Here is a 25,858-nt window from a genome sequence, read left to right on the forward strand (position 1 = left end):
GGCAGAGTCTCGGTGGAGTTAATCTCACGGAGGTTGTAGTTGCAAATGATATTCAAGATGAGCCTGAGGAATTGCACAAGAGAGCCTGACAGAGAGGTGGTGCCTCAATTCAGCCGCACCATCACCTGGCAGCCCGCGCCGTCGCCTGGCAGCCCGCGCGACGCCTAGTAATAACAGCAAAAATGACCGATGAACCGCCGCCGCCGATTGTCATCGCGGATCCGGCGCTCCTCGCGCTGCCGCCGCTCGCCGACGGCGAAGTGGTCCGCGACTCCGGCGACCGCGCCTGCGTCAAGCCGGAGGCGCCCTGCCCCGTCATGTTCGGCGCCATGCACAAGCTCCTGGGCCACAAGGACGTGCGCGGCCGCGGCTCCCACGTGCCGGCGGTGACGCACTGCGACCCCTTCGTGCTCTGCGACGCGATCCGCCTGCCCAAGGGCGCGCGGCCGCCGTTCTGCGCGCACCCGCACAGCGGCGTCGGCGTGATGACGTTGCTGTTCCAGTGCGCGGGCGGCATGCGGCCCTGGGACAACCTGAACGGCCCGGAGGCGGCGCCGCTCCTGCCCGGCGGCGTCTACCACGTCGACACGGGCGCCGGCTGCGTCCACGACGAGCCCATGGACCCGCTGGCCGCGTCGCTGCCGACGATGCGCGCCAACTTCGACGGCGGCGCGCCGGCGCCCGCGGCGTCGCCCGGCGCGCACGCCTGGCTCATGCAGCTCTGGTACAACGCCATGGCCATGGACGGCGCGTCGGACGCGCCGCTCCGGCCGCCGAGCACGCGGGTCCGCGACCCGGCGGACGTCGCCGTCGTCGCGCAGGACGACGGGCTCCGGGCGCGCGTGCTCGCGGGCGCCTACCGCGACGCGGCCGACGGCCTGCGCGCGGCGCACCCGCTGGTCGTGCTCCACGTCGAGGTCGCGAAGGCGGGCACACTCGGCCCCTTGCCCGCGGGCCACAACGGCTTCCTCTGGGTCCTGGACGGCAGGCTCGGCGCCGGCGACGTCGAGCTCGAGTTCGGCGCCGAGGGGCTGTGCCTCCTGCCGCCCGGCGGCACCGCGCTCCGCCTCCGGAACCTCGGGGACGCGCCCGCGCAGGCGCTCGTCGCGCTCGGCGCGCCGCACCGCCGGCCCTACGCCAAGTACGTCGGCTACGGCGGCGGCTTCGTGCATCGCGACGCCGCGGGCGTCGAGGCGGCCATGGCCGAGTACGAGCGCGACCCGAGGCACTACGGCCGCGCGGCCGCGGGCGCGACGCGCGCCGTCGACACGTCGCACCTCGACCTCGTCGGCGGCTTCCAGGACAACGGCGGGCCCATGCTGGAGCGGCCCGACGGCGTCGTTGCGAGGTTCAAGAACAGGGGCAGCTCGACGGAGGCGTAATTTTGCGAGGGCCTCGGACGTTGCATAAACATTGAACCGACCTTGAAGGTCCAGGGGCAGCCCCGCGCTGCGATGGTGCGCGGCGCCCTCGCACTGGCCCTCTTGGCCGCAGGCACCGCCGCGCCGTGCTTCTTCGAAGTGCTCATCGACGGCGCGTGCATCGTGTCGCGCTTCGACGCCGTCGACGGCGCCGACGTCGACGCGGCGGCGAAGGGCCTCGCGGCCCTGCTGCCGCTGGACGCGCTCGCCGGCGGCGGCTGCGGCGGCGACGCGGCCTGCGCGCAGCGCGCCGTGCGCGCGGGCTTCGAGGGCGCGCGCGACGCGTGCCTCGCGCGCGGCGTCGGGAGCCCGTGCCTCGACGTCGTCGACGCTTCCGGCGCGCGCGGCGCCGTCGCGCTCTGCGTCTTCGACGCCGGCGCCGACGTCGCGCCGGCCGAGGCGCTCGTCGCGCCCATCGCCGCCGCGCGCGGCGGCGTCGAACTCCTCGTCCACGCGCGCGAGCCGTCGAAGGTCGCCGTCGCGTTCGACGGGGCGACCGCGGGCGGCGACCTCGCCGCGGCCGCGGCCGCGTGGGCCGTCGCGCGCGGCCTGCCCGCGGAAGTCGCCCCGGAACTTGCCGCCGCCGCTTCGGACGCCATCGCCGGCCTGCACGTCAGCTGGATGGTCGGCGGCCTGCCGCTCGCGCGCGCGCTCCAAGGGCCCGCGGCGCCGTTTGCGGCGCGCGCGGCCGCGTACCTCGGCGTGAGCGAGGCGTCCTTCGGCCACGTCGCCGAGTTCTGGCTCCGGCGCGACGCGCTCTTCCTCGACGCCCTCGCGCGGCGCCTCGGCGGCGCGAAGCTCGCCGTACTCGACGTCGGCTCGGGCACGGGCGCGCTCGGCGCCGTCGTCGCCGCGATCCTCGACGCGCCGCGCGCGCTCTTCGTCGACGTCGACGATCCCGACCAGCGGAACCGCGGCGGCGGCGCGGCCGCCGTCGCGACGTACGCGCGGTCCTTCGACGGCTTCGCGGAGCGGCGGCCCGTCGTCTGGTTCGACGGGCGGACCGTGCCCGCGCCGGACGACTCCTACGACGTCGTCTGCTTCACCTACGTGCTCCACCACGCCGCGGGCGCGACGATCAAGCTCCTCCGCGAGGCGCGGCGCGTGTCGAAACGCTACGTCGTCGTCCTCGAGGACCTCCAGGAGACGGCCGCCGACGCGGAGAACGCGCACGCGCACGAGCCCCTCGGCGCGTTCCGGACGCGCGAGGAGTGGGTCGACCTCTTCGTGCTCCTGGGATTTTCCGTCGCGGACCACGGGCCCTGCAACGCCGGCGGCCTCGCGGGCTTCCGCCACACGATGGCGTTCTGGATCCTGGAGAAGGTTCAGGACGCGCCGCCGCGGCGTCGCCGGCCGGCGCGGAGGCGGCGCGTCTCCGAGTTGCGGCGCGAGCTCGCGGCGACGTAATCGCTTCAACCTGTGGCGTTGGAATTCCCACCTAATGCTTTCGTGCCTACGAAAGTTTCCTCCTCGCAGTGGCGGACCGCCCACTGCGCGGGAGTGCATCTGAGTGCTCGACGGCATCACGGCACCTTCACAGTTTTCGCCCAGAAGTCAACGGTCGGACTCAGTATGGAGGGCAGCACAACAACAGCCCCCTACGTGCCCTGGTCCGAGGAGGAGTCGTCGGACGAGGAGCCGCCGGCGACGGATCTGCCGTCGCGCACTGTGCCCTGGACGCCGTCGGCGTCGGAGACGGCGTCGCGGCCCCAGTCGCGCATGGACACGGCCAGCACGTCCCGGCCCCAGTCCGAGGCGGCGTCGCGGTCGTCGTCGCGGCCCCAGTCCGTGCTCAGCCAGCTCAGCGACCGGCTGAACCGCATGGGCGGCGTCATCTCGCGCGGCACGCCGAGCGGCACGCCGAGCGCGGGTCTGTCGGGCCTCGCGGGCGCGACGCCGCCGACGACGGCGCCCGAGCCGGAGCCGGAGCCGGAGCCGGAGCCGGAACCGATGATGAAAAAGAAGCGCACGCCGCGCAAGACGCCGCGCAAGACGCCGCGCCACCGGTCCGTGTCGCCGGAGCCCGACTGGGTCGACGCGCTCGGCACGCTCGAGGACCCGTCGAAGACGCCGCGCGCCTGGGAGGCGGAGCCCGTGAGCGTCGGCGTCGTGCGCAAGCACTATCGGCTGCGGCGCCAGGGCGAGGAGGCCGCCGCGCGGGCCCGCGTGCGCCGCGACAACGAGCTCAAGGGCAAGTTTCGCCGGTCCGGCGCGCGGGCCGACGGCGCGATGTCGTCGTCGTCCGACGACGACGACGACGAGGCGTCGAAGCCCGTCGTCGTCGACGACCCGGAGATCACGAAGCTGTACGGGTTGGCCTACGGCGCGGTGGCGAACGACGCCGGAGCGCGGGACGCGTTGGTCGCGCGCGTCGACGCGGAGCTGCGGAGCGGCGGGCCCGTGCTCCTCGTGGCGCACCCGGACGACAACGACGGCGAGGCTGCGAACTGCCGGCTGGTGCTGCGCACGCTCCACGCGGCGTGCAACCCGACGCTGACGGACCCCATCCCGCCCGTGCCCTTGGCGCGCGCGGACGGCTCCGTCGCGATGAGGCTCGACCCGAAGCGGCGGCGCGAGCACGCGTTCCCGCTGCCGATCCCCGCGCCGGAGGGGCGGGGGCGGCTGTCGGTGTTGTAAACAAAAAAAAGACCTGGAACTGCAACGCCTACTGCAACGCCACTGCAATGAGGCACGTGACGAGCTCTTGAGGCGATCCCCGCTGATCTCAGCCTGCGCGCCTCGTGCCGCACCGAAGCGCGCGAAATGCGGCTCGTCCTCGCGCTCCTCGCGGGCGTCGGCGCCCTCCAGGGCGCCCCCAAGGCGCTGAAGAACCCCTTGAACGAGTTTCGAAAGAAGCTGGCCCAGTGGAGCCTCGAGGACGCGGCGATGCGGCGCGAGGTGCAGAAGGAGATGCGGCGCGAGGAGCTCGTCGGGGAGCCCGACGCCGTGGACGCGTTCCGGCGGCTCCAGAAGTTCTACGCGACGATCCTCGACGAGGAGGAGTACCGGGCGGCGCGCATCGTCGAGGGCGGCGGCGGCATCGTCCGGCCCGCGGAGGCGCCGCCGGACGTCCGGGGCCCGCTCGGCGACTGGGAGCAGCGGATTTCCGAGCTGCGGCCCGAGGACGTCGTCGCCGGCGCGCGGACGTTGGTCGCCGACGCCGCGGCGGCCGCGCGGCGCGAGTGGTCGCGCGTCGAGACGGCGGAGCGGTCGCGCGGCCGCATGGCGGACGTCACGGGCGTGCGCCAGCGGCCCCTCGACGCGCCGCCGTCGCTCCTCGGCGACATCGAGGGCTTCGTCACGGCCCTCTTCGTCGAGGAGCAGGCGCGGACGCGCGACGGCGGCGCCGTGACGACGCGGCCGCGCGACGTGCCCGCGCGGTACCGGGGACCGCTCGCGTCGTTCGAGCGCCGCGTCGAGGCCTACCTCGACGTCGTGCGCAACTACGAGCGGCGCCGCGTCGAGATCATCCGCGAGAAGATCCCGCGGCCCAAGGACGCGGACCCGACGTCCGTCGCGGGCGTCGTCGAGGCGTTCCTCAACGGCCTCGCGCGCGGCCCGCTCCTCGTCCGCGCCGTCGTGCTCCGCGTCACGGAGCTCGTCGAGGCGGCGCTGCTGCCCGTGCTCCCGAACGAGTACGACGCCGACTACGACGACGACGCCGCGTTCGCGCGCGCCACGAAGCGCGGGCCCGGCGGGCCGCGATAAGAGAACACGACGTCCTTCTTAGAGCCAGCCCGGCCCGCCCTCCTTGCAGTGGTGGCCCTGGAGCTCCTTGAGGTGCTTCTTCCGCGCGGCCGCGGCGTCGGCGGTGTCGTCGGCGAGCCGGCGCCTCGAAGAGCACGACGTCGCCGTCGCGTAGGGCGCGCCCGCGGTCGAGTTGGCGACGGCGGCCCAGTTGGACACGGACTCGAAGACGTTGTGCGCGTGCTGCTTCACGGGGAGGTGGGGCGCGTCGTGGCGGAACCGGCCGCCGGGCACGCCGAGGAACCGCTCGACCTTGGCGAGCGCGCCGCGCCGCCGCTCCGGCGCGCACAGGTCCGCCTCGTACCAGAGCTCGAGCAGCGCCGGCCGGTCGTCCGCGTCGAGGCTCGCGACGGCGCGCCGCGCGTAGGCCGCGAACGCGGCCTCGTGGTCCCGCCACGCCTCGAAGAGCTCCGGCGAGATCGCGACGTCGAGCTCGCGGACCTTGACGCGCGCGCTGTCGGCGTAGGTCGCCCAGACGTTGGACTTTTGCGCGAGGCAGATGGAGATGTACTGCTCGAGCGCGTTCGAGCGCTGGAGCAGGACGACGTGCGTCGCCCACTCCAAAAACACGGGCAGGTTCTCCCACTCGAGGTGCTTGCTGAAGAGCTTGAAGCCGACGACGGGCGCGCGCGTCGACGCCGTGGCCGCGATGGCGTCGAGCAGCTCGCCGGGGCGGCTCCGCCGCCGGCCGAAGACGTCGTCGCGCACGCTCACGTTGCCCGCGAAGCCGTCCTTGGCCGACGCGCGGAGGTCCGACGCGTGGAAGGGCTCGCCGTGCATGAGCACGTCGTCGTGGGTCCGCAGCATCTCCACGAGCAGCGTGCTGCCGGACCGCGGCGCCGACAGAAGCACGAGCTTCGCCGTCGTTTTGGTGGTCGTGGTGTTGCGCGAGATCGTGCCGTTGCGCCAGCTCGCCGCCGCGCCGAGGAGCGCCGCCGTGATCGCAAACGCCAGCCACGGGCGCACGCCGCGCATGTTTATAATTTGAGCATCACACTCTCCGTTTGGGCAGCATTATGGTCTCTCCATGCTGTGTTTTTAGCGCGGCTGCATCATGCAGGGGAAACATCACGTCAACAAAACATTAGATGACGCCGTAGCTTATGGGGCAGCCTTCGGAGACGCGCGGGGGTGGTTTCGCGCAGCGGCCGGTGGTGGAGCTCGCCGCGTTGGGTCCGGTGGGCGCTCGGGGAGGAGCGTCCCGCTGCGCGCGTCGATTGGGCGGCGGGGCGCCGCGCGCGAGAGCTTGCAGTGCTTGGCCGTCGGCGCGGCGTCGTCCACGGGCCCGGGGGGCTGCCGCGCGCGCTCGCTTCGTTCGGATGCCTTCGGCGTGAGTCTCGGGGGGGGCTGGTGGGGTCGGCGCCCTCGGTGGCTTCGGTGTGCGGGCTTCGATGTGCCCGTGTCCATTCGTTTCTTTGCATTCTGCAGCGTCTCCTCGTAGCGTGGCGCTCTGTGCGGTTCCGTCGACGTCGGCGTCTTTGCTCTCTTCGGTCCCGCTGACTACGGGTGTCCTCTTCGGCGGTGCCCTCGGCTAGCCACTTGTGGTCCTGAGGTTGAATCGGCCTGGTCGAGCCGGACGTCCTGTCCCCGTGCACGGAGGTGGTGGTCTTTCTCAATCCCCCCGCTCCCGAGCCCTCCCCGCGGCGAGATCGGCCTTGAGACAACCCAAAGAGTTCTCGCAGGATGCTACTGCCTTGCGCCAATCCCGGCGTGCTCTCGGCGTGGCGGCCGGTACCAGGCTTGGCGCGAGTGTACCGCCGCCACACCTCCGATCCGAGTGCACGCGCGATCTTTGGGTCGGAGGCGGGGGCCGGTGTGGGAACGCCAACCCCCCGGCTACGCCTCCGTCTGAGCCTCCGGGCGGGATCTTCGGGTGCGCACCCCCTTCAATAACTTGGTCAACATCACACTTGGTAATTCACCCAGTTCTGCCCAGCCTCGACCGCCGTCCTGTCGCGTGTGGGTGTGCCCGAAAACCTCGATGGCTTTGCGACTCTTCCGCGCGATCGCTGTCGCGACGACCCTGGCGGTCGGCGCCGTCGGCGGCAAGTCGACGTGCGAGCGCCTCGACGGGGCGACGGCGATCTTCGCCGACATGCACGACGGCGACCAGAAGGCCGTGGAGATCTCCGGAGACACGCTGACCATCAAGCCCCACGGGAACGACGAGACGTGGGAGGTCGTCGCCGCGCTCGACCTGCAGTATTGCAACGCGTCCATCGACTTCAACGTCCCGGGCAAGCCGTCGCCGCCGCCGGTCAACCTCACGGCGGAGCTGTGGTCGATGCAGGCGCCCGAGCTGAACCTCGCCAACTACGCGCTGAAATTTGTGGACCACACGGGCACGGTGGGCACGGGGCCCCTCAACATGTGGGTCCAGATCGCCTGAGCCCCCAGTTTTATAAACCGCGGCGTCCCGCCCGGCCCTGGACCGGTCCGCGTCGGCGCGCGCGCTGCCGGCAGCGCTGCAGTGCGCGTTGCGCGAGCCTCGCGAGGCGCGCGGCGTGGGCGCGCGCGGCGTCGCCCGCGAGCCTCGCGAGGCGCATCGCGCGGGCGCGCGCGGCTTCGCCAAAGGCCCGGAGCGCGGGCGCCGCCGCCCGGAGCCGCGCGCGCGCGAGCGCGCGGACCCCGGCGAACGCGGGGCCCGTCGCCGCGTGGGCGAGGCCCAGCGTCGCGCCGGCGACGGCCGTCTCGCGCAGGACGACGCGGAGCGCGCCCCCGGCCGGCCGCGCGGGCGGCGCCGCCGCCGCGGCCGCCTCCGCCGGGGACGGCGGCGGCGGCGCGACGGGCGCCGGCCGCGGCCGCGGCGCGAGGGCCGAGCGCCCGCTCGCCGCCAGGCACGCGCCCAGGAGCAGGGCCATGGCGACGTGGTGCGACGCCGCGGCGTCGCCCTTCCGCGGCCGCTCGGCCTCGGCGACGACGGCGACGACGGGCGACGGCGGCCGCGGCGGCGCGAGGGCCGGGAGCCTGGGCGCGTCGCGCCGCGCCGACGGCTTGGGCGCGCGCGGGTCGTAGGGATCCGCGAGCTTCCGCGGCGGCGGCGACGGCGGCGCGGCGTCCGAGCCGCCGCTCGCCTCGCCGCTCGCGTCGTCGGCGACGTCGTAGGACGCGCGCCGCACGACGACGTCGCCGGCGCCGTCGTCGGACTTGGCCGACGGCGACCGGGGCACGACGGCGTGGTCGGGCGGGCTCGCGGAGTCGCGGTATTCGTAGAGGTCCGGCTCGTCGTCGCTCAGCGACTGGCCGAAGGCGGGCGGCGGCTCGGCGGCGTCCTCCCGCGTGAGGATGATCTCCTTCCGCGCGATGGGCGTCGGCGCGTTGTCGAGGTACTGCTCGAAGGTCGTCGACAGGTGCTTCGGCGGCGGCGGCGGCTCGCGCTTCTGCGGCGACGGGCTCCGGTTCGAGAACGACTCGTAGCTCGCCCAGAGCGACCGCTCGGCCCGCTCCCGGCTCTGCGACCGCGGCGGGCTCGCCGCCCGCGGCGCCGGCGCGCGCGCCCGCTCGAGGCTCGACACGCTCTTCGACCGCGGCGACCGCGGCGGCCGCGGCGCCGCGGCCGCCGGCGCGGGCGCGGGCCGGGACGCCGGGGGCACCAGGCCGCTCTGGCGGCTCAGCTCGTCGATGCGCCGCAGCCGTTGCCGCCGCTCTTCCTCGGCGCGCAGCGCCTCGAGCTGCGACTTGGCGCTCGAGGTCTCGCCGAGGCGCGCCTCGCTCGCCGCGCGCCGCTGCTCCGACCGGCCCTTGCGCGCCTCGGCGAGCTGCTTCCGGTCCGCCTCGAGGCTCGCCATCCGCTCCCGCAACATGGCTTGGTTCCTCGCGACCATGGTTCTCAGGGCAGCATGCTGCCCTCGATCTTCAAGCTTTCATTCTGTTTTCGGGGCAGCCCATTGCGCGGAATGATGGGCAAGCCAGGCCAGCAAACCCCAAACACAAAGCAACCAGTAAGCGGCGACGCACCACCCAGCAACGTAACATGTCGACGACGAAGCAGTCCCTGTCCGCGGCGGCCGGCGCGAAGCTGGCGGCCTACACGAAGCCGCAGAAGAAGCACCTCGCCTTCGGCTTGGCCATGGGCGTCCTCGGCGTCTTCGCCATGGGCGCGCTCGGCTCGCCGGACTGGACGAGCTGGGAGCTCAAAGCCGGGGGTTTTGAGATCGAGTGGTCCGCGGGCCTGTGGGAGTACGCGCAGGAGGGCGACGTCCAGGACGACGGCGGCAAGGTCGAGGCGAAGGTCGACGGCCGCAAGTTCCGCAACTTCAAGGCCTACGAGCTGAACCGCTTCACGACGTTCTTCGCCTTCCTGAGCCTGGCGGCCATGGCCGTCTACCAGATCGCCGCGGGCTGCCTCGGATTGGAGAAGTACGCGGCGCCCGTCGGCTACGCGAGCGCCGCTCTGCTCTTCGTCCTCGGCTTCCTGCTGATCGTCGGCGCGGGCTACTTCGGCACGCGCATGGAGGAGAACCCCTACGTCGACGACCCCGACGAGGTCGCCCACTGCGACCACGGCTGCGGTTTGGCCGCGCTGACGGGCGTGCTCGCCTTCCTCCTCGGCTTCGCCTTGCTGTACGCGACGCTCGCGACCGACGAGCGCGCGGAGAAGATCCACGACTCCGCCGTCGTCCAGGACATGGAGGCGGGCATCAAAAAGCTCAAGGCCGGCGTCGGCAAAAAGATGACCAAGCTCCGCGGCTCGTCCAAGGCGCCCGCGCCCGACGGGCCGCCAGCGGCCTACGCGACGGCCGCGGCGACCGAGGCCGAGGCCGCGGAGGCGCCGGCCGCGGAGACACCCCCCGCCGAGCCCTAGAAACGTGTGCTGTTCCGAACCCTCTCCCGCGCGTGCGTCTAAGAGGCCTGTTTTCGCTTATGAAGTGCGCTGGCCGCGACGTGATTGAAGTTCACGTTGAACCAGCTAAACCAGCGATTCACCAGTGGCACCCCTCAACACGAGCATGCCTCGACGCGGCAAGCCAGCACGGCAGGAGACGCACGCGCCGCCGCCGGACGGCGAGGAGGAGCTCTACGCTTCTCAGCAGTACTGGCGGCAGCGCTACGCCACTTGCGCGCCGGAGACGGACACCTTCGAGTGGTTCTTGGATTGGGAGAGCCTCGCGCCGCTCCTCGACGGCTGCCTCAAAAAGAAGCACGACGTCCTGGACGTGGGCTGCGGCGCGTCGACGCTGCTCATGGACATGCGCGCCGCGGGCTACGGCGGCCGCCTCGTCGGCGTCGACTACGTCAAAGAGGCGCTCGACGTCGTCCGCGCGGCCGCGGCGGCCGCGCGCGTCGACCTCGTCGTGGGCGACTGCCGGGACCTGGACTTTTGCGACGGCGATTTCGACGCCGTCGTCGACAAGGGCACGGTCGACGCCATGATCTCCGGCGGGCCGGACGCCGTCGTCGCGGCCTGCGCGGAATGCGCGCGCGTGCTGCGGCACGGCGGCCGCTTCGTCGTCTGCAGCCACCACAGAGCCGATGCCGACGGCGACCTCGACGACGACGCCTGGCTCGGCGCCGTCGTCGGCGGCCTCGCGTCGCGCGACGAGGCCGACGCGGCCGCGTGGCGCCTCGACGTCCACGCGCTCGCGGGCGCGGCCGAGGGCGACGCGCCCTGCGTCTACGTCTTCACGAAGTGCCGCAGCCACCGCGGCGCCGGCCTCGAGGTCGAGTTCCACGAGCACGGGTAGGCCTTGTGTTTTTCTTACCTGGTCCGGGGGGGCAACATCGCAAGTTGAATGGCTGCGAGCAGTCCGATTGCGCGCAATTGCGCATCGATTGCCGCAAACCACGACGGCTGCTACCGATGCGCTGTAGCTAGCAATTGCACCGCTGCGCAGCGCCTTGCTGCGGCAATCCAATTGCACCGCTGCGCAGCGCCTTGCTGCGGCAATCATGCTCGCGATCGCAGCGCTCATCGTCACCATCGCGAATGCGGCGACGACGCGGCGGCCGCTGCCCTTCGAGGCGCGGTCGCCGCCGCGCCGGGGCCCCTTCTTCAACGGCTGGTGCCTGCGCGCCATGGACGAGACGGGCTGCTCGGCGACGGCCATCGTCGGCTGCTTCTCGCGCGGCGCCCGCGCGGAGCACCTCGTCGCCGTCGCCGCGCGCGCGCGGACGCCGGACGGGGGCTTCGAGACGGCATGCGCGCAGCGCGTCTACGGCGGCGACGAGTGCCGCCTCGACGGCGCGCCGCGCGGCGCGGGCCCGAGCCTGCGCTTCGAGGCGCCCTGCGGCGTGCTCGCGGCCGACGGCGGCGACCTGCGCGCGACGTTCGCGCTGCCCGGCGGCGACGGCCGCGACGTCGCCGTCGACCTCGCGGCCGCGGCGTCGTCGCCCTGGGCCGCGGGCGGCGGGCCCGAGGGCTGGCTCGGCCGGCGGCTGACGGGCTGGGCCCTGCCCTGCCGCTACGCCGTGCGCTGCGTCGACTCGCCCGCGGTCGCCGCCGCGACCGCGGGGTCGTCGCGGTGGGCGAGCTCGTCGGCGCTCCTGCACGCGGAGGCGAACCACGGGCGCTCGTTTCCGAAGCAGTGGGTCTGGTGCCAGGGCGCGGCCCGCGGCCGCAGCGTGCTCGCCGTCGGCGGCACGTTCCGGGTCGGGCCGCTGCCTTTGGCGGACACGTGGCTCGTCCGCTACGCGTCGCCCGCGGTCGGCGAGTGGGCCTTCCGCACGACGGATCTGCGGACGACGGCGACGTCGGACCTCGCGCCGCCCGCCGCCGGCCCGGCGACGGCGCGACTGACGCTCGAGCGGCGCACGCGAGGCGAGCGGCGGATTCTGGACCTCGTCGCGTCCGCGGACGAGTTCCTCCCGGACGCGCTCTTCGTGCCGACGCCCGGCGGCTTCTCCGACGACCCGGGCACGCGCGAGGCCCTCGCCGCGACGGTCGCCGTGACCGCGTCGGTCGTCGACGGCGGTCGCCGGCGCGTCGTCGACGAGGCGACCATCGAGGGCGCGTGCCTCGAGTTCGGCGGCCGCTACGTCGCGCGGTAAGAGTCGGTGGTTACATCGGGGGGGCTGGCCGCACGTGTTTTTTTGGGGGGGCGGGGCGGGGCGGCCGCCCGCGGCTCGCGGCCTAGGCCTTGCACTTCTCGGCGATGAGGACGGCGTTGAGCGCGGCGCCGCGGAGGAGCTGGTCGCCGCAGATGAAGAAGTCGAGGCCCCTGTCGCCGAAGACGTCGTTCTGGCGGATGCGGCCGACCTCGACGTCGTAGTTGCCCGTGGACGTGATCGGCATCGGGTAGAGGCCCGCGTCCGTGTCGTCGGCGATGGCGAGGCCCGGGAAGCCCGTGAGGGCCTTGCGGGCGGCCTCGGGCGTGACGGGCTTGACGGTCTCGATGGTGATGGCCTCGGAGTGCGCGCGGAGCGTCGGGATGCGGACCGCCGTGCACGACACCTTCGGCGGCGCCGTGTCGAGTTTCGCGTCCGCGGCCGCGTCGGGGATGGGCGGGAAGCCGAGGATCTTGCGGCACTCCCAGGTGACCTTCATCTCCTCCTTGGTGTAGCCGTTGGCCTGGAACTTGTCGATGTGCGGGATGACGTTGAACGCGAGCGGGTGCGCGAACTCCGAATTGGGCACCTTCTCCTTGAAGCGGCCCATGCTGTCGACGTACTTCTCGCCCTCGGTCGACGCCATGGCGACGCCGTCGCGGAGCTCGGCCATGCCCGCGGCGCCCGCGCCGGACGCGGCCTGGTACGTCGACACGATGACCTTCTTGAGGCCAAACTCCTTGAAGAGCGGGTAGAGCGCCATGAGGGCGATGGCCGTCGTGCAGTTCGGGTTCGCGATGACCGAGGCGCCCTCGCACTGGTCGCCGTTGACCTCGGGCACGACGAGGGGCACGCCGTCCTTGTAGCGGAGCGCGGAGCTGTTGTCGACGACGACGCCGCCCTCGGCGAGCACCGACCCGATCGCGTCCGCGTACTCCTCGGCGAAGTCGCCGGACGCGGCGAGGAAGACGACGTCGAAGCCCGTGACGGCGTCGACGCTGAACTTCTCCGTCGTGATGTCGCCCCAGTTCGCCGTCGCCACCGTCTTGCCGCCCGACGAGCCGAAGCAGACGGGAGGCCCGTCGCAGGGGAACTCGCGCGTCTCGAGGCACCCGATGATCTCCGCGCCGACGGCGCCCGTGGCGCCGACGATGCCCACCTTGAGCGGGGCGCCGCCCGCGGCCATGACCGTCGCGCTCAGGACCCGCACGCCGGCGCTGCGGTACGGCCGGCTCAGCGAGCGCCGCGGGGACGCGAGGGCCCGGCCCGACAGGGACTGGAAGGCGTCGGCAATGGGGAGCGCCAGGGCCAGCGCGAGGAGGACCTTCTTCATGAACGACACCATGGTAGACTACTGCAGTAGAAGCAGGAGATCGGCGCCTCGGGCAGTGCGATTGATGGCGCGGTGGCCACCCCCTCAATTCGCTTCAGTGCCATATGCACCACGCCGCGCCGTCGTTGCGGCCGTCGATTTCATCCACTTTATCAAAAAAGTTACCCCAACGAGCGCGCGAAAACATATCTATCGACGGCTGCCGATTGATCTTTCGTCCGCCCAACTGCGGACACTAGATCTCACACTGCGGGCTGCCTCCGCGTCGCGCGTCCGCAGCACATGGGCAACCCTATAGCAACTCCTCCTGGCAGCTGCGGCGGACCCTCACGACGCGGCTCCATCTCGAAAGAGTTGCCATAGCGCATTGTGGTTCTCGAGCGCGGCGGGCTCCACGTCCTGCGCGCTGCGCGGGCCCTAATGATCTCAGCTTCTGCGCGTCCCCGCGAGGATCAGACTGGGGTTTTGGAATCTCCGCCCCCGAGTTCCTACGGCGATGTAGGCTCGTTTTCTCCCCCTGTGGGCTGGAACATGCCGAATGCCGTGTCGAAAGTTGTCCGTCCATCGACATCGACGTGCGAAATGCTGCCGAAATCAGGGTTAGTATTGATCGATTAATTCAAGAATCAATGTTGTTTGAAGAAGTTAATGTATCTCCACTTTGGATGAAGTGGATGAATCGATGCTATATCAAGAGTCCAGGGCGAAGCGCCGCTGAGATGGGCTGCTTGCGCTCGTAGGAGTTCGCCGCGCGGGATATCTCCGCCATGACGGTCGCGGGCCTGCGGAGCGGGTCCGCGGCGACGCCCATCTCGAAGAAGGCGCGGAAGCCCAAGAAGCGGGGCCTCGGCGGCTGGGGGTCCCTGGCGAGCACGGTGCGGACGCGGAGCGTCGTCCCCGGCCCGCCGAGCGACGGCCTGAGGGAGCGCTACGACCACGTCATCAAGGAGAACCGGGCCATCCAGCTCAAGCTCCTCCAGAAGGAGGCGGAGCTGCTCTTAATGGATCCGCTGAAGCTCGAGTCGCTCGAGGGCGAGCTCGAGGAGCGGGACCTCCACGCGCGGCTCACGGAGCTCGCGGCGCGCACGGCGGCCGTCGAGGACCGGGGCGTCGCCGCGGACCGGCGCCACGGCCACAACGTCGAGCGCGCGCGGCGGGCCATCCAGGGCGACACGGTCCGGTACCAGCGCGCGGTCATCCGCGACCGCGAGCTCAAGGCCGACATGGAGAAGCACCGGCGCGAGCTGGGCGTCGTGCGGTCCGAGTGGTTCAGCGAGCGCGACGTGCGGACCATGCAGTGCGCGGACATGGAGCGCAAGATCGCCGAGAAGATGACCGCGTCGGAGCGGTCGAAGGCGCGCCTGAAGAAGCAGGGCGCGCTCCGCGAGACCTACGGCGCGCAGATCGACGCGCTCAAGCGGGAGAACGCGGAGATCAAGGCCGTCATCGCCGAGGCCCACGGCTACGTCGACGACAAGCTCCTGGCTGTCCACGACATCGCGGAGCTCCACCGCGCGCGCGAGCACCAGCCGCCTGGTATTTCTACCCACGCGTCGACGCACTCGTCGCTCACCGACGGCCCGCCGCCGGCGAGCCGGCCCGTGGCCTTTGTGCAGGGCTTCGTGCACAAGTTCTGCATGCAGCTCAACGGCATGCTCGCGGCGTCGCGCGGCGCGTCGCGCCTCGTCGAGGAGGAGGAGCTCCAGTCCGCGCAGTCGGAGCGCGCGGAGCGCATGGCGGCGCTCCGCGAGGCCCACGCGGCGTCGGCGGCGGCGCGGGACGAGGCCGCGGCCGCCGTCGCCGACGTCGACGAGCGCGCGCGCGCCGCGGAGCGCGCGCGCGCGGACGCGGCCGCCGCGGCCGACGCCGAGGCCGGCAAGCGCGCGAAGGAGCTCGCGGACCTCGCGGCGCAGCGCGACGACCTCGCGGCCCAGGCCGCGCGCCTCGACGCGGCGCTCGCCGCCATCGCCGCCGCCGACGACGCCGCGGGGCCCCTCGCGGCCGAGGCGGACGCGCTCGCCGCGCACTTGGCGGAGAAGACGGGCGACGCGCCGCCGACGGCCGAGACGCCGCCCGTGGACCGCGCGGCGCCGGCGCCGCCCGACGCCGCCGTCGCGGACCTCCGGAGCGAGCTCGCCAAGCTCGAGGACGACGCGGTCCTCGAGGAGCCGGGCGAGATCGACGCGGCACTCGCGCGCGTCGACGCCATGCTCGCGACCCTCGCCGGCGCGTCGCGGCCCCCGTCCCCATGAGGCGCGCGGGCGGAGGCTTCAGTGGCACGAATGGTCTCTAGTGCGGCGGCCGGCGACTCTGGGGGGAGCGGCCGGCGGCCGGCGGCATCTACCGCCGAAGTTCCAGGTCCTTCCCAGGCGTAGGCGTAGGCCACTTCGTAGGCCTCGGGCCTCGCAACTGGCCACGCACACCCCACCACGTGTCGAAGGGCCAGGACTCGCCGCGATCACCAAAACAACGACGGCACCCCCCGGTTCGCGACGCGATCGAGTTACGGGCGGGGGGAGCGAGGCGGGCGAGATCTACGAGCGGCGCGGCGGCGCCTTCTTGCGCTGGGGCTTGTTTCCCTGGCTCCGCCGGTTCTGGGGCGGGGCCTTCTTCTCGACGCGGATGTTGCGGACCTGCTTGAGGCCCATGAAGCCGACGGCGCGCGGCGTGAGCGCCGGGATGTCGACGAGCTTGTAGTCGTCGACGGCCATCGCGTTCGCGCGGTCCACGAGCTCCTGCTTGCTCCAGCCGAGGGCCTTGGCCTTGGCGTTCGTGTGGCCGAGCCAGGCGACGTAGGCCTTGTCGCGGACGTCGCGGGCGATGGCCTTCATGGCCGCGACGGACGCGGCCGCGTCGTCGCCCGCGGGCAGCACCGCCGCCGGGTCCGCGTCGCCGAGGCCCGGCACGTCGCCGAGCATGCCCAGCGCGTGGCCCTGCTCCCAGTGCTCGAGGACGAGGAGCGCCTCGCCCGATGCGCCCGCGCGGCCCGTGCGGCCCGCGCGGTGCACGAACTGCTCGCGCGAGTCCGGCGCGCCGAGCTGGACGACGAGCGACACGCCGGGGTAGTCGACGCCGCGCGCGGCGACGTCCGTGGCGACGAGGATCGCGTGGGCCGATGACGCGTCGGCGTCGCGAAAGGCGTTGGACACGCGCGTCCGGTAGCTCTGCGTCTTCCGCGAGTGGAGCGCCGCGTTGTCGAGGCCCCGCCGGTGGAGGTAGGCCGCCGCGAGCTCCGCCGACGCCGTCGTCGGGCAGAAGACGACGACCTTGGACCCGCCCTTGCCGCCGCGGTGCGCGTTTAGCGCGTTCGCGAGGGACCCGAGCGCGTCCGCGCCCCGCGGCAAACTCAGCCGCGAGAGCGCGACGCGCGCGGCCGTCGCGTCGGCGACCGTGGACCCGAGGCCCGCCGCGTCGAGGCGCGCGTGGTCCCGCTTCACGGCGCCGCTCCGCAGCATGCGGTCCAGATCCGCGGGCATCGTCGCGGAGAAGCAGAGCGTCTGCCGGCTCCGGCTCGACGCGGCGACGATCTGCGTGAGCTGGCGCTCGAAGCCCTCGTCTAAGAGCCGGTCGCCCTCGTCGAGCACGAGCGTCTGGGCGCCCCGCAGCAGCCGCTCGTCGCCGCCGAGCAGGTCGCAGAGCCGCCCGGGGGTCGCGACGAGCACGTCGACGCCGGCCTTTAATTTCCGCACGTCCGCGCCCTTGGACGTGCCGCCGACGACGCAGCAGCACTTGGCGGGCGTGCCCGCGGCGAGGCGCTCGGCCTGGGCGTGGATCTGCTGGGCGAGCTCGCGCGTCGGCGACAGCACGACGACGCGCGGCCGCCGCTTCTCCCGGTCGAGCAGGTCGCCCTCGAGGAGCCGCTTCAGCGACGGCACGAGGAAGGCCAGGGTCTTGCCCGTGCCCGTCTGCGCACGCGCGACGATGTCGTCGCCGTCGGACGCCGGCCCGAAGGCGAGCTCCTGGATGGGCGTCATCGCCGCGTCCTCGCCGAGCTGCTTAAGCACGTTGCGCGCGAGCTTGCCCGGCAGCGGCAGCGACGCGAACGCCGTGCCCTCGACCGCGGGCGCGTCCGCGGGCGGCGCCGCGGGCGCTTTCGCGGGTGGCTTCGCCGCCGCCTTGAGCTTGGGCGCCGCGTCGGAGGTGAACTGCGCCGCACGTTTCGCCTGGCGCGACGCCGACGTCGTCGCGAAGAGCGGGCTGAGAGCCGGTCGCGCGACGAGGCGGCGGCAGCTCTGCAGCGCAGAAGCGCTGCGTAGCGCGCTGATCAAGAGCATGAGGCTGGGACGCATCGGTCGACCGAAGTTTTCGCTCGCCCAGCGTGTTCACAGGCTTGACCTCAACAGCATCGCGTCTTCAACATCGGCGTGCGAGCGTCCAAAGCGAGCTGCCGCAGGAATATCCTTAGCCCGCGACTTCTCCAGGTCGCACCGCGCGTCGAGCAACGAAAAAGCGCCGCCACTTTTAGCCCTCCACGACGACCGGCGGCGGGAGCGCGGCGTCCACGCGCGCGAGCCACGCGGCGACCTTGGGGCTGTCGCGGACGACGTCCTCGCGGGCGGGGAGCCCCCCGACGGCGCCGAGGACGCCGAAGACCGTGACGTCCCCCAGATCCGGCGCGTCGCCGCCGCGGAAGTCGCGGTCGCCGAGCTCCGCGTCCCAGACCGCGAGCTTCTCCATGAGGGCCGCGCGCTCGTCGTCGATGCCGTACTTCTGCTTGATCTTGCCGTGGGCCATGGACATGCCGAAGGCGCCGACGTGCTTGACGAGGAACGCGTCGAACGGCGAGAACGCGGCGTCGGCGTACGAGAGCGCGAGCTTGCACTCCGCGTAGGACCGCGTGATGTTCGGGTACATCATCACCGCGAGCTCGGCGAGGGCCCAGGACGCCCAGATCCGCGCCTCGGCGCTCGCGAAGGCGTCGGAGGCCGGCGGCGCGCGCGCGAGGACCGCGTCGACGATGTCCGCGGATTCGACGACGACGGTCCCGTCGTCGAAGACGGCTATGGGCACCTTGCGGTGCGCCGTCGAGAAGGCGATCTGCTTCTTCGTCAGCGGGTTCACCTCCGTGTAGGCCAGCGGCAGCGACGCGTGGCGCGCGACGCTCTTCACCGTGTGGCAAAAGGGGCAGATCTGGTAGCCCAGCAGGCGCAGGGCCGCGCCAGCGGGCACGCCGGGCACGGCCGCGCTGAGCTGCCGCCGGCCGATGGCGATCGCGACGCGCGGCGGCGCGATCAAGGCCACGCTGCGCAGCGCCATGCTCTCGGCGCCGTGCTGTGGCAGAAGATCGAGGCTGGGCAGCTCGATGCGCATGCGGCTCGTGCCACGGCGGTGCGTCGTCGGCCTTCGCGCGCGGGCGTCGGACGTCGCCGCCGGCAGGCCTGGACCGGGCCTGGACCGCGTCCCAGACATCGAGGAGAAGCGCCGAGTATTAGAGCGCGTGGTAGAGCTTGACGCCGCCGTCGGCGCCCGCGGAGAAGAGCCAGGGCTGCGTCGGGTGGAACGCGACGTCGAGCGCGCCGAGGCCCGCGGCCACCTTGTGCGCGTCGAGGATCTTCACGGGCACGACGAGGGGGTTGCGCATGAGGTCGTCGTAGACCATGGCGTGGAAGACGTGGACCTTGCCGTCGTCCGCGGACGTCGCCATCAACGGGTAGCGCGCGTGGAAGTCGACGGCGCGGAGCGCCTTGTCGTGGTACTTTAGCGTCTTGTAGGCCGAGTCGCCCAGGTCCATGTCGAACCAGCAGAGCCGCTTGTCGCGCGACCCCACGGCGACGTGGTCGCCGCTCGGGTGCACGCGGAGGCACGAGATCCACTTCGCGCCGCACCGGAGCGTCTTTACCAACGTCTGCTGCGTGAGGTGGTAGACGCGCACGGCCGTCCGCGTCGCGACGAAGAGGAAGGGCTTCGACGGGTGGAAGGCCGCGGCCTGCACCGCGCCGCCCTTGTCGCCCCGCTTCAGCGGCGCCTGGGAGTCGCGCGCGGACGTGCGGTGGACGACGCACTGGAGGGACGCCAGGGCCTCGGGGCTCACGGTCACGAAGTAGTCGCCCTTCGCGTGCCAGGCCACGGTCCGCGCCTGCTTCTCCAGGCCCACCCGTAATCCCGGCCGGTCGCCCGCGAGGGTCTCCCAGGCCGCGACGCCCTCGCGCGGCTCCGCGTCGCCGTCGGGCCCCGCGAGGAGCGCCGCCGTCAGCTCCGCGTCGCCGCCGCGCGCCGTCTTCGCGTCGACGACGTACACCCCGTCGCTGGCGGAGAGCAGGAGCACGCCGTGCTCGGGCCGCGGGTTCCAGGCGAGGGCCGCGAAGGGGCCCGGCGCGAGGTCGCCGCTCGCGAAGACGCAGCGGCCCGTGTAGACCTCCCACAATCGCAAGCTCCCGGCGCCGTCCGCCGTCGCCTGAGAGAGATATGCCGTCGGATCTTGGCGGGAGCGAAGGGGGAAAACCGGCGGCCGCCAATGGGTAGTTCCGATCGTCTTCCTCTCGCGGGCTCAAACGAGGTCGCTCCCGCGGTTTTGTCGCGGCGCGCCCCTTGACCAATTCCCCGCTTCCCCCCTCTCGAAACGAGCGCGGAAAAAAGGACGCGGGTCTCCGCGAGCCACTGGCCGTCGGGCGAGCAGGCCAGGGCGACGACGGGCGCGTCGTGGCCGACGAAGTCGCGGCAGAGCGCGTTCGGGAAGGGCTTGAGGTCCTTCGGGTCCGGCAGCTTGGGCACCAAACTCTCCGGGTCGATGTTCAGCCGCCGCTTCATCGCGCGCGGGCAGAGGTAGAGGTCCAGGCAGCGCTCGAAGCGCTCCTTGACCGCGTGCTCGTAGGCGCCCACGGCCCGGAGCGTGTCGTGGCGCTTGGGCACGAGGCCCTCGTGGTCCTCGAGCTCGTCGTCCTCGAGCAGATACTCCTCGGGCGGCCGGTAGGACTCGTCGTGGTTCGGCAGCGCGAGCTTCGGCGCGGGCACGTGCATGGGCCCCCGGCGCCGCGTCTCCTCCTCCTCGTCGTCGTCGTCGTTCGCCCACATGGACTCGGCGAAGGCGAGGAAGGCCTCGTCGCCGTCGGGCCGCGCCTTCTCGCGCTTCGCTTTGTTCTCCGCGCGCGTCACGATCGTGCCGTCCCTCAGGCCCTGGACGAGCTTCGCGACGCGCATGGCCTCCCACTTCGAGGGGAGGAAGCGCCGCTTCGGCTCCGGCGCGGCGCTCAGGGGCATGGCCTCCGTCGCGGACGCGACGACGTCGAGCGCGTCGCCGTACATTTCCGACTCGCGGTTCGCGAACGCGCCGCCCTTCATGCGCCGGATCTGCTCGAGCTCCCGGGCGCTCACGACGACGTTGCGCCCGTTGAGCTTGTCGTAGACCGTGAGGGCGCCGCCGCCCTGGGCCTCGAGCGCCTGCGCGAGCGCGTCGCTCGGCGCGTCGGCGACGACCTTGCCGCCGCCCAGGTCGTAGCCCACGTGGTCGTAGCCCTCGTACCAGTGCAGCGGCACGCGGCCCGTGGCGTTCCCCGCCTCCTCGTCGTCGGAGCTCAGGTCGTCGACGTGCATGCCCTTGGCCGTCTCCAGGATGCCCGCGGCGCGCTCGTCGTCGAGCTCGGCCTCGCGGCCGCCGAGGCGCTGCCACCGGCGCGCCTCCTCCTCGTAGCTCCGCTCGCTGTCGTCGCCGTCGGACTCCGCATCGGACGACGACGGCGGCGACGGCGGCGGCGCGGCCTTCTTGCCGCGGCGGCCGCCCTTCTTGGAGGAGGAGCTCATCGCCTTTTATCGATGGCTTTGCCCGAAGCAACTCTTCAGCCTCGGCCCGCTTGCAGTCAACTTACCGCAGCGGAAGACGATGGAGCCACTGATGGAGCCCTCTCTCGGGATGTAGCAGCCTCGCAGCGTTGTGGCTAGGTCCCATCGCAAAAAAGGTGTAACAGCGCGCGAATCATGGCAACGTTCGCGACGCGCGAGTCGCCCTTCGTGGAGCCCACGCCGCCGCCCATCCACGCGCCGCGGGGCGTCGCGCCGAGCTGGCGCGTGCTGCCCACGACCGACGACCCGCTCGAGGGCCAGACCGTGGTCGACGTCGACTTCGTGAGCTGCACGAGCTGACCCCACGGCTACATGGCGAAGCAGAACCTCAACGTCGCCGTCAACGCGCTCGACGGGGACAGCCCGCTCGTCTTCCGGATCTGGCGGCGGCCGTTCCAGCTGGACCCGACGCTCGAGAAGACGGCGACGCCGACGCCCGGCGCGACGATCCGGAGCGTCGCGAAGCGCGACCGGCTCTGGCTCGAGGAGGGCGGCGACGCGCGCGCGTCGTTCGGTGTCGCGACTCGCGTCTACGCGACCCGAGACCGTCCTTCCCTAGGCGACATGGCGAGCCTTAAGGAGCGCGGCGCGGAGCGCGGCGTCGCGTTCAGCTTCGACGGCGCCGTGACGAACACGCGCGACTCGCTGCGCCTCGTGCTCTGGGCCCAGAGCCTGGGCCGCAACGAGCAGCTCATGACGGCGCTGGGCTGGCGCCACTTTGGCGCGGACATGGAGATGGCGGACCGGCGCGTGCTCCTGGACGCGTGCGCCGAAGCGGGGCTTAGCCGGACGAAGGCGCGGCGCATCTTGGACGGCGACGCCTACGGGAGCGAGGTCGACGCGTCCCACGGGTCGTGGTCCGCCATGCGGCGCGTCAGCGGCATCCCCGTCGTCGTCTTCAGGTGCTACTTCCCGCACATCGACTACGCGCCGTCGCCGGAGCTCCGCTTCGACGGCTCCGTCGCCGTGAGCGCCTACGGCGACGCGCTCGCGAAGCTCGAGCGCCTCGCGCGCGAGGCGCCGCGCTGGAACTTCGCCAAAGCGGCGCCGCGCTACGCCGTCGTCCACGCGCCGGCCTGCGCCGTCCGCGAGAAGCCGTCGACGGCGTCGCCCGTGCTGCGCTGGTATCGGCCGGGCGCGGAGGTGGACGTCCACGGCGCCGTCGACGGCTGGCTCAAGCTCAAGAAGGAGGCGGGCTGGATGCTGCTGGAGAGCCCGACCTACGGCACGCTCCTGCGGCCCGCGGCGCCGCCGCCGAGGAAGGGCGGCGTGCTCCGCATCTCCGACCTCTAGGCCCGCGCGCGCGTCGCGCCCATGATGGCGGCCGCGGGGGAAGCGACCCCGCGGGCGCCGGACACCGCACGCGCAGTAACGCGAACCGACGTCGGGCCCTGGGGCAGCGCCACACGCTTCAAAACGTTTCAACGACACGAGGACCGGACCCGTTTCAAACGACCTTAGGCGGTCACGTCGACGACGACGCGCCCGCGCACCTTGCCCGCGAGGATGTCCTCGGCGCGCGCGGGGACGTCCGTGAGCGGCACCGTGGTCACCGTGGCGGCGAGCTTGCCGCGGTCGAGGTCGCGGTCCAGCCGCGTCCAGACCTCGTCGCGCTCCTCGGGCGGGCTGTTGACGCTGTCGACGCCGAGGAGGCGCGCGCCGCGGAGGATGAAGGGGAAGACCGTCGTCTCGAAGGAGGCCCCGGCCGCGTTGCCGCACGCTGCCACCGCCCCCCGGGGCTTGAGCTTCGCCAAAACCGCCGCGAGCACGTCGCCGCCGGCCGTGTCGACGGCCGCGTCAAAGTCCGCGCGCTCCATGGGCTTCGCCGGCGCGTCGAGGCGCCCGATGACGTGCGCCGCGCCGAGCGCGCGGAGGTAGGCCTCCTCCTCCTCGTGCCGCGACGACGACGCGACCACATTGTGCCCGAGGTCCGAGAGGATGGCGACGGCCAGCGACCCGACGCCGCCGGCGGCGCCCGTCACGAGCACCGTCGCGTCCGGCGCGTCCAGCGCGCCCGACCGCTCCAGGTGGAGCACGCACTGCATCGCTGTGAAACCGGCCGTGCCCATGGCCATCGCCGTGTGGTTGTCCATGGAGTCCGGCAGCGCCGTGAGCCACTGCGTCGGGAGGCGCGCGAACTCGGCGTAGCCGCCGTCGCAGCGCTGGCCCAGGTGGTCGTTGACGCAGACGACGCGCGTGCCCCGCGGGGGCCCGAACGGCACGTCGAACGCGACCTCGCCCGCCAAATTGATGCCCGGCACGACGGGGAACTGGGCGACGCCGGGCCGGCCGCAGACGACGAGGCCGTCCTTGTAGTTGAGGCAGCTGTGGGACACGCGCACGGTCACGTTGCTGTCGGCGATGGGCTGGCTCGGAGACTCGACGACGTCCTCGAAGGTCTCGATGGCCGCGGGGGCGCCGTCGCGCTTGACGAGCGCGCGGTACTGCCTCGCGGCGCGCGTCGGCGCCGCGGAGCGCCGGAACACGCGCGCGAGCATGGCTGGGTGACGGCGGCGGCGCTCTGCACTCGGCTGTGGACACGCTGTGGCAGCCAGTCGGCGAGCGGAGCTCCACCAACGCCGCGCCGCCGCCGCGCCAACGCGGCCGCCGCCGCGCGCAACACCGCAACGATATGGGCCGCGTCGCAAGACGTAGAGTAAACCGGCTGCGGCGCGTCGCGATCGCGCGCGGCGCGCTGCGCGTCGCCGGCGGCGCCGAGTGGGCCGGCGACGGCCGCGACGGCGCCGAGGTCTGCGACCCGGCGGACTGGGAGGCCGCCTGCGCGCGCGAGCTCGCGGAGCTCGACGGCGACGCGTCGGCGAGCGACTCGTCGTGGGCGGGCGACGACCGGTCCGACGCGTCCGACGGCAGCGTCGGCGCGGCCTGGGACGCCGCGGTCGCGGAAGAGATGGCCGCGGAGTTCGGGCCGGCCTTTCCGGACGACGACGACGACGACGACGACGACGACGACGCGTGGGCCCGCGAGTGGGCGACGACGCTGAACGGGCCGGCGGCGGGCGCGAACGGGGCCGACGGCGGCGACTCCGACGGCGGCGACTCGAGCGACGACTCCGACGGCGACGGCGACGGCGACGGCGACGACTCCTCGGTCGACGAGGTCGCGCTCGCGCGCGAGGCGGTGGGCGCGGCGCGGGTCGTCGGCGCGGGCAAGCCGCCGCCGCCGGCGACGAAACCGCCGAAGCGGGGCCTCGCGACGGACTTTACGATCGTCGCGCCCGGCGAGGCGAAGCGGCGGCGCACGGGCGGGCCGCCCCAGCCCCAGCGCGGGTCCGTCGTCCGCGCGCGCGCGGACAGCAAGGAGGACCTGCGCCGGGCGCACCGCGCGGCCAAGTTCGCCAAGGAGGCCGCGGCGCCGCCGCCCGTGCCGAAGAAGACGATGGCGCACCCCGGGGGCAAGATCACGTCCAACAAGGACGAGGCCACGGCGGCGTTCCTCGCGCGCAAGGCCGCCATGGCGGAATTCGAGGCGTAATCTTACACGGGCTTGGAGCCGTGGAGCTCGAACTCGCGCGCGGAGCCGAAGCCGGGGTTCCCGCGCGCGAACGACGACGAGATCCGCTTCCGCGCGGCGTCGCGCTGCTCCTTCGTGCGGCAGCACGTGCGGTAGCACTGGATGGCGCAGGAGCAGACGACGACGACGCCGAGGCCGAGGACGCCCAGCGCGAGCTGCCAGGGGAGCCCGGCATTGTCATTGTCGCTCGACGACGCGAAGGTCGCGTACGCCCCCACCTCCACGGTCAGCGACACGTTCCGCGCGAAGCACGTCGGCCGGTGGGACTCGGACGCGTGGGCCGCGAGGCAGTTGCCGCCGGCGCCGTCGTAGATGGCCACGGCGACGACGTCGCGCGAGTTCGCCGCCGTCGACCGGAAGGTCAGCGTCTTCAAAAGCGCGTCCGCCAAATCCGGCGCCGCGAGGAACGAGAAACTTTGGTCCGTCGTCCCGTCGCCGTGGCAGCTCCAGCCGTCGTTGCCGAAGCAGTAGGCCGCCGAGTTGAAGTCGGCGCCGGCGAGCAGGTCACCGTCCAGGGACAGGAGGCTCGAGTACTTGCCCGCGGCTACGTCGACGCGGACCGCGTCGACGTCCAAGTCGTCGTCGCCGACGCCCAGCCCGGCCAGCAGCACCTCGCTCGGGTAGGCGTCGTCGTCGTCGGCCGCGCCGCCGCCGGCGGCGTAGACCTCGAAGGCCAGCGTCGCCGCGGTCAGCGTCGGCGCGTCGTTGACGTTGCGGACGGCGACGGGCTGGGCCGCGTCCGGCGACCGCCGCGCCGGCGCGGCGCAGTCGACGGCGGCGTAGGCGATGGCGTCGGGGTCCGCGCCGACGCCGCCGCCGTCCCAGCGGACCTCGGGCACGTTGAAGTAGGAAGCTTCGCCCACGTAGTCGACGGCCGCGCCGGCGTCGTAGGGGTAACTCGACCGACCCGCGAGCACCGAGCCAACCGCGAGCGCGCCGTCGCCGCCGGCGGGGTCGTAGAGGACGCCGTGCGCGGGAAGCCTTGTGATTTCAAAACACACATCGGCCCGGGCGTCGCTCGCGTCCGCGCCGCGGAGCGTCACCGTCGTCGACGCGTAGCCGCGC

At 72.8% G+C, this 25,858-nt stretch overlaps 8 protein-coding genes across 8 annotated transcripts; 2 read left to right on the forward strand and 6 right to left on the reverse strand.

Moving 5' to 3' along the window:
• Positions 1-182: 182 nt before the first annotated feature.
• Positions 183-5,129, forward strand: AURANDRAFT_66506 (hypothetical protein; the record flags this gene model as incomplete). The annotated part of the gene is made up of 4 exons (XM_009041692.1): positions 183-1,340; positions 1,437-2,744; positions 2,973-4,054; positions 4,151-5,129. The coding sequence occupies 4 exons, from the start codon at positions 183-185 to the stop codon at positions 5,127-5,129; spliced, it is 4,527 nt and encodes a 1,508-aa protein (XP_009039940.1).
• Positions 5,130-7,004: 1,875 nt separating this feature from the next.
• AURANDRAFT_66507 (hypothetical protein) lies at positions 7,005-8,992 on the reverse strand (the record flags this gene model as incomplete). The annotated part of the gene is made up of 2 exons (XM_009041760.1): positions 7,005-7,022; positions 7,796-8,992. 2 exons carry the CDS (start codon positions 8,990-8,992, stop codon positions 7,005-7,007), a joined length of 1,215 nt encoding a protein of 404 aa, XP_009040008.1.
• A 149-nt stretch (positions 8,993-9,141) lies between these two features.
• AURANDRAFT_66508 (hypothetical protein) lies at positions 9,142-9,972 on the forward strand (the record flags this gene model as incomplete). Its single annotated transcript, XM_009041693.1, has 1 exon — positions 9,142-9,972. One exon carries the CDS (start codon positions 9,142-9,144, stop codon positions 9,970-9,972), a length of 831 nt encoding a protein of 276 aa, XP_009039941.1.
• Positions 9,973-12,237: 2,265 nt separating this feature from the next.
• AURANDRAFT_31056 (hypothetical protein) lies at positions 12,238-13,338 on the reverse strand (the record flags this gene model as incomplete). The annotated part of the gene is made up of 1 exon (XM_009041759.1): positions 12,238-13,338. The coding sequence occupies one exon, from the start codon at positions 13,336-13,338 to the stop codon at positions 12,238-12,240; it is 1,101 nt and encodes a 366-aa protein (XP_009040007.1).
• Positions 13,339-16,019: 2,681 nt separating this feature from the next.
• AURANDRAFT_31097 (hypothetical protein) lies at positions 16,020-17,459 on the reverse strand (the record flags this gene model as incomplete). The annotated part of the gene is made up of 1 exon (XM_009041758.1): positions 16,020-17,459. One exon carries the CDS (start codon positions 17,457-17,459, stop codon positions 16,020-16,022), a length of 1,440 nt encoding a protein of 479 aa, XP_009040006.1.
• A 487-nt stretch (positions 17,460-17,946) lies between these two features.
• Positions 17,947-18,741, reverse strand: AURANDRAFT_31067 (hypothetical protein; the record flags this gene model as incomplete). The annotated part of the gene is made up of 1 exon (XM_009041757.1): positions 17,947-18,741. The coding sequence occupies one exon, from the start codon at positions 18,739-18,741 to the stop codon at positions 17,947-17,949; it is 795 nt and encodes a 264-aa protein (XP_009040005.1).
• Positions 18,742-18,913: 172 nt separating this feature from the next.
• AURANDRAFT_59370 (hypothetical protein) lies at positions 18,914-21,015 on the reverse strand (the record flags this gene model as incomplete). The annotated part of the gene is made up of 3 exons (XM_009041756.1): positions 18,914-19,879; positions 20,065-20,520; positions 20,578-21,015. The coding sequence occupies 3 exons, from the start codon at positions 21,013-21,015 to the stop codon at positions 18,914-18,916; spliced, it is 1,860 nt and encodes a 619-aa protein (XP_009040004.1).
• Positions 21,016-22,718: 1,703 nt separating this feature from the next.
• Positions 22,719-23,759, reverse strand: AURANDRAFT_31112 (hypothetical protein; the record flags this gene model as incomplete). Its single annotated transcript, XM_009041755.1, has 1 exon — positions 22,719-23,759. The coding sequence occupies one exon, from the start codon at positions 23,757-23,759 to the stop codon at positions 22,719-22,721; it is 1,041 nt and encodes a 346-aa protein (XP_009040003.1).
• Between the last annotated feature and the right edge of the window lie 2,099 nt (positions 23,760-25,858).

This window comes from Aureococcus anophagefferens (assembly GCF_000186865.1).
Source record: "Aureococcus anophagefferens unplaced genomic scaffold AURANscaffold_23, whole genome shotgun sequence".
In the NCBI taxonomy this organism is placed as follows: domain Eukaryota; class Pelagophyceae; order Pelagomonadales; family Pelagomonadaceae; genus Aureococcus; species Aureococcus anophagefferens.